Here is a 3,406-nt window from a genome sequence, read left to right on the forward strand (position 1 = left end):
AGGAGGATCGCTTGAGCCCAGGCGTTTGAGGTTGCTGTGAGCTGGGCTGACGCCACGGCACTCTAGCCTGGGCAACACAGTGAGACTCTGTCTCAAAAAAAAAAAGATCAACATTTCAGTTCCAAGTAGCAATTTCGTATCAATGCACATGGAAACAAAGGCATATATGAATGGAAGTAGTGTCAACTCTAGCAGAAAGTGTGACAGAGGTGAAATTTATCTGCAACATGCTCATGCTGCTCTTTTTAGTCAGTCCCCTTTCTTTGTAATACTCCTTTCCCAGTCTTCAGTGATGATGACTTGAAAGTCCTCAAATGTTTTCTTGTTCTCTCTATTCCACACCAATCTGAAATGTCATTGAGCAAAGGAATTGATTACCTAGTAGGCACTGATATGTAAAGAATTCTTAAGACTTACTTTGGTACATATTTCTGATCTTAGGAGTGGTTGAACTGTAATGAGATAATGCCTTAACCTGGACCAGTGAAGTCTGAGTAATAACATTCTAGGTATCAAAAACAGACTAGCAGAAAAACTACATTTGTGCATGTGCCTGTATGTGTGTCCATAAACTATGTGTAGCACATAGATAGCCAGATGCTAACTGTAGAACAGATAAATCCAGCTTCTATTTTAAGTGACAGAATGTTGGCTGGATGTGTCTGTAGGGACCATCCCTGGGCAAAACTGGCTTAAGCCCAGAGTCAGCGAAACTGGATGTGCTCTCCTTGGGGCCAGAGGACAATAGGTCCGGACACGGCCTGTTGGACAAACAGAACTATTCCTCATGACGGACGGCTTTATGACAGATAACCAAGCGCCTGGGGTCTTGCAAACAAGCCAAGGAGACTCATTGTCCTGCATACGGTAATGAGATAAAGAAGTTAAGATGCAAACATCTGCTTCCATTGAGCAATCGTCTGGAAGGAATGAAAATGTGTTTTCCTCAAGGTGCCCAAGGTAGTGACATACCAGGAAGTAGCTGCCGGACAGAGAAAAAGTATATAAATAAAACGACTGGTGCAAATCGAGTACTGCAGTCTTGTATGTCCTTGTGTGTGTCTGTGTGTTTCTTTCTGTGTCCATCCCCCGTTCTGCAATCCGGGCCGCGACAGTGTCTGTACATTAGCATGAAATGTCTTATGAGAGAAAATGATCTCTCACCAATCTAGTGGAACAAATGATACATTGTTAATGCTATTTCAATTAACACCCAATCAGCCAGGTTTCCTGATTTAATCATTAAAGCACCCTAAGTGAAGACTAGGAGTACACTGTGCTATGTGCAAATTAACAGGAGTATGTACAAAGCAAAGACTTATTACAGAGGAAGGAGTGATGAATTCTGTTGTGAATTCAGAGGCAACCAGAGAAAGCATCACAGAGAAGGTAGTATCTAAGCAGAGACTGGGCAAGATAAATAAGACCTTAAGAGATAGAAAAAGAAAATGGTTTGAATCAATCTGTTTAATTATTAATGGATATTAATATGTATGAAGAGTCTGTTTCTTTTTCACAGGTATCGGAGTCGATGACATGTTTATCATGATTTCTGCCTGGCAGAAGACCAGCCTCATGGAAGGCATACGAGAGCGCATGTCCCACGTCTACTCAAAGGTGGCAGTGTCCATTACAATCACCACTGTCACCAACATCCTGGCCTTCTATACAGGGGTTATGAGCTCTTTCAGGTCCGTACGATACTTTTGCATCTATACAGGAACAACCCTGTTCTTTTGTTATATTTATAACATCACTTGTTTTGGAGCATTTATGGCCCTGGATGGTAAAAGAGAAGTAGTCTGCCTACGCTGGTTGAAAAAGCCAGAGACTCCTGACCAAAAATGTCCCTCATTAAAAAAGTTCTGTTTCCCATTTGGTTCTGTCGTAGATGAACAGGGAACTGATGTCCATCCAATGAATGTGTTCTTTAGAGACTATTTTGGTCCTTTTCTCACAAATACTCAGTCCAAGGTTTTTGTAGTGGTGCTATACATTTTGTACCTTGTCAGTAGTATATATGGGTGTTTCCAAGTGCAGGAAGGTTTAGACCTTCGAAATCTGGCAAGTGACGATTCCTACATCACACCGTATTTTAATGTAGAGGAAGAGTATTTTTCAGACTATGGTCCCAGGGTTATGGTCGTTATCACTAAAAGTATTGACTACTGGGATAAAGAAGTTAGGCAAAAATTGGAAAAATGTATGATAGATTTTGAAAAAAATTCCTATGTAGACGCAAATCTTACAGAATTCTGGTTACGAGCATATGTGCAATATATGAAAGGTAATGGACAAGATCCTAATGATAAGAATGCTTTTATAAATGGTATTTCTGGTTTTGTAAACTATTTTCCAACTTTTATGTATGATATTAATATTTCATCATCGAATGAAATCATTTCTTCCCGGGGCTTTGTTCAGACTATGCATGTTTCTTCCTCAACCAGTAAGAAGATAATGTTATTCCAATTACGGAGCATAGCCGAAAAGTGTGAAATTCCCCTACTAGTGTATAACCAGGCATTCATATATTTTGATCAGTATGCCGCAATATTAGAAAATACTATTCAAAATGTCATAGTTGCATCAGCAGCTATGTTCATTGTTTCCTTATTGTTAATTCCTCATCCAATGTGTTCCTTGTGGGTAACTTTTGCTATTACTTCTGTGATTGTGGGAGTAACAGGTTTTATGGCAATATGGAATGTCAATCTTGATTCCATATCCATGATTAATCTCGTCATTTGTATAGGGTTTTCTTTCGATTTTTCTGCACACATTTCCTATGCATTTGTTTCCAGTTCTCAGCCCTCAGTAAACAAAAAATCAATTGAGGCATTATACGAGGTAGGCTACCCAGTGTTACAAAGTGCAATTTCAACAATAATAGGGGTGTGTGTTTTATCTGCAGCTAAAGCATACATCTTCAGGACATTTTTTAAGATTATGTTTCTTGTTATGCTATTTGGGGCTGCTCATGGCCTAATTTTTATTCCAGTATTCTTAACCTTTTTTTGAAGGTTTGTTTGAATATCCACTAACAAATCAAAGATCAATTATAGAATTCCTGATTGCCCCAATCTTATCTAATAAAAAAATGCACTATTAAGAATAGTCAATAAACTTAAAACAAAGACATGTTTCCTTGACTTGGAAATTTCATTTTAAAATGTTATTTAAAATATCTTGAGAAAAATTAATTAGTCTTATATTAAAATATCTTTACTAAATTAGGAAGTGTTGTCATCTTTATTTTAGACTCTACAATCAAGTATAAAGTAAACCTTTCCAGTTATTTTTTTCCTTTTATTTCATTAGAAGTCTATGCCTGGGAGTCAACTATTTTATATATTATTCATACTATAAATGGAATATTATTTTCATTGTACTTCCTACATGCATT

General features: G+C 37.6%; 1 protein-coding gene across 1 annotated transcript in view; it reads left to right on the forward strand.

Annotated features, from left to right (window-relative positions):
* Positions 1-3,115, forward strand: part of PTCHD3 (patched domain containing 3) — a 27,759-nt gene extending 24,644 nt beyond the window's left edge. The window contains exons 3-4 of the mRNA XM_012654850.1: positions 1,298-1,389; positions 1,520-3,115. Coding sequence (XP_012510304.1) covers positions 1,298-1,389; positions 1,520-3,021 — 1,594 coding nt within the window. The 3' untranslated portion in view covers positions 3,022-3,115. The remainder of the gene's footprint in view (positions 1-1,297; positions 1,390-1,519) is intronic.
* The last annotated feature ends 291 nt before the right edge of the window (positions 3,116-3,406 follow it).

The sequence above is a fragment of the Propithecus coquereli genome, unplaced genomic scaffold, assembly GCF_000956105.1.
Source record: "Propithecus coquereli isolate 6110/MARCELLA unplaced genomic scaffold, Pcoq_1.0 Scaffold45, whole genome shotgun sequence".
Taxonomy (NCBI): domain Eukaryota; kingdom Metazoa; phylum Chordata; class Mammalia; order Primates; family Indriidae; genus Propithecus; species Propithecus coquereli.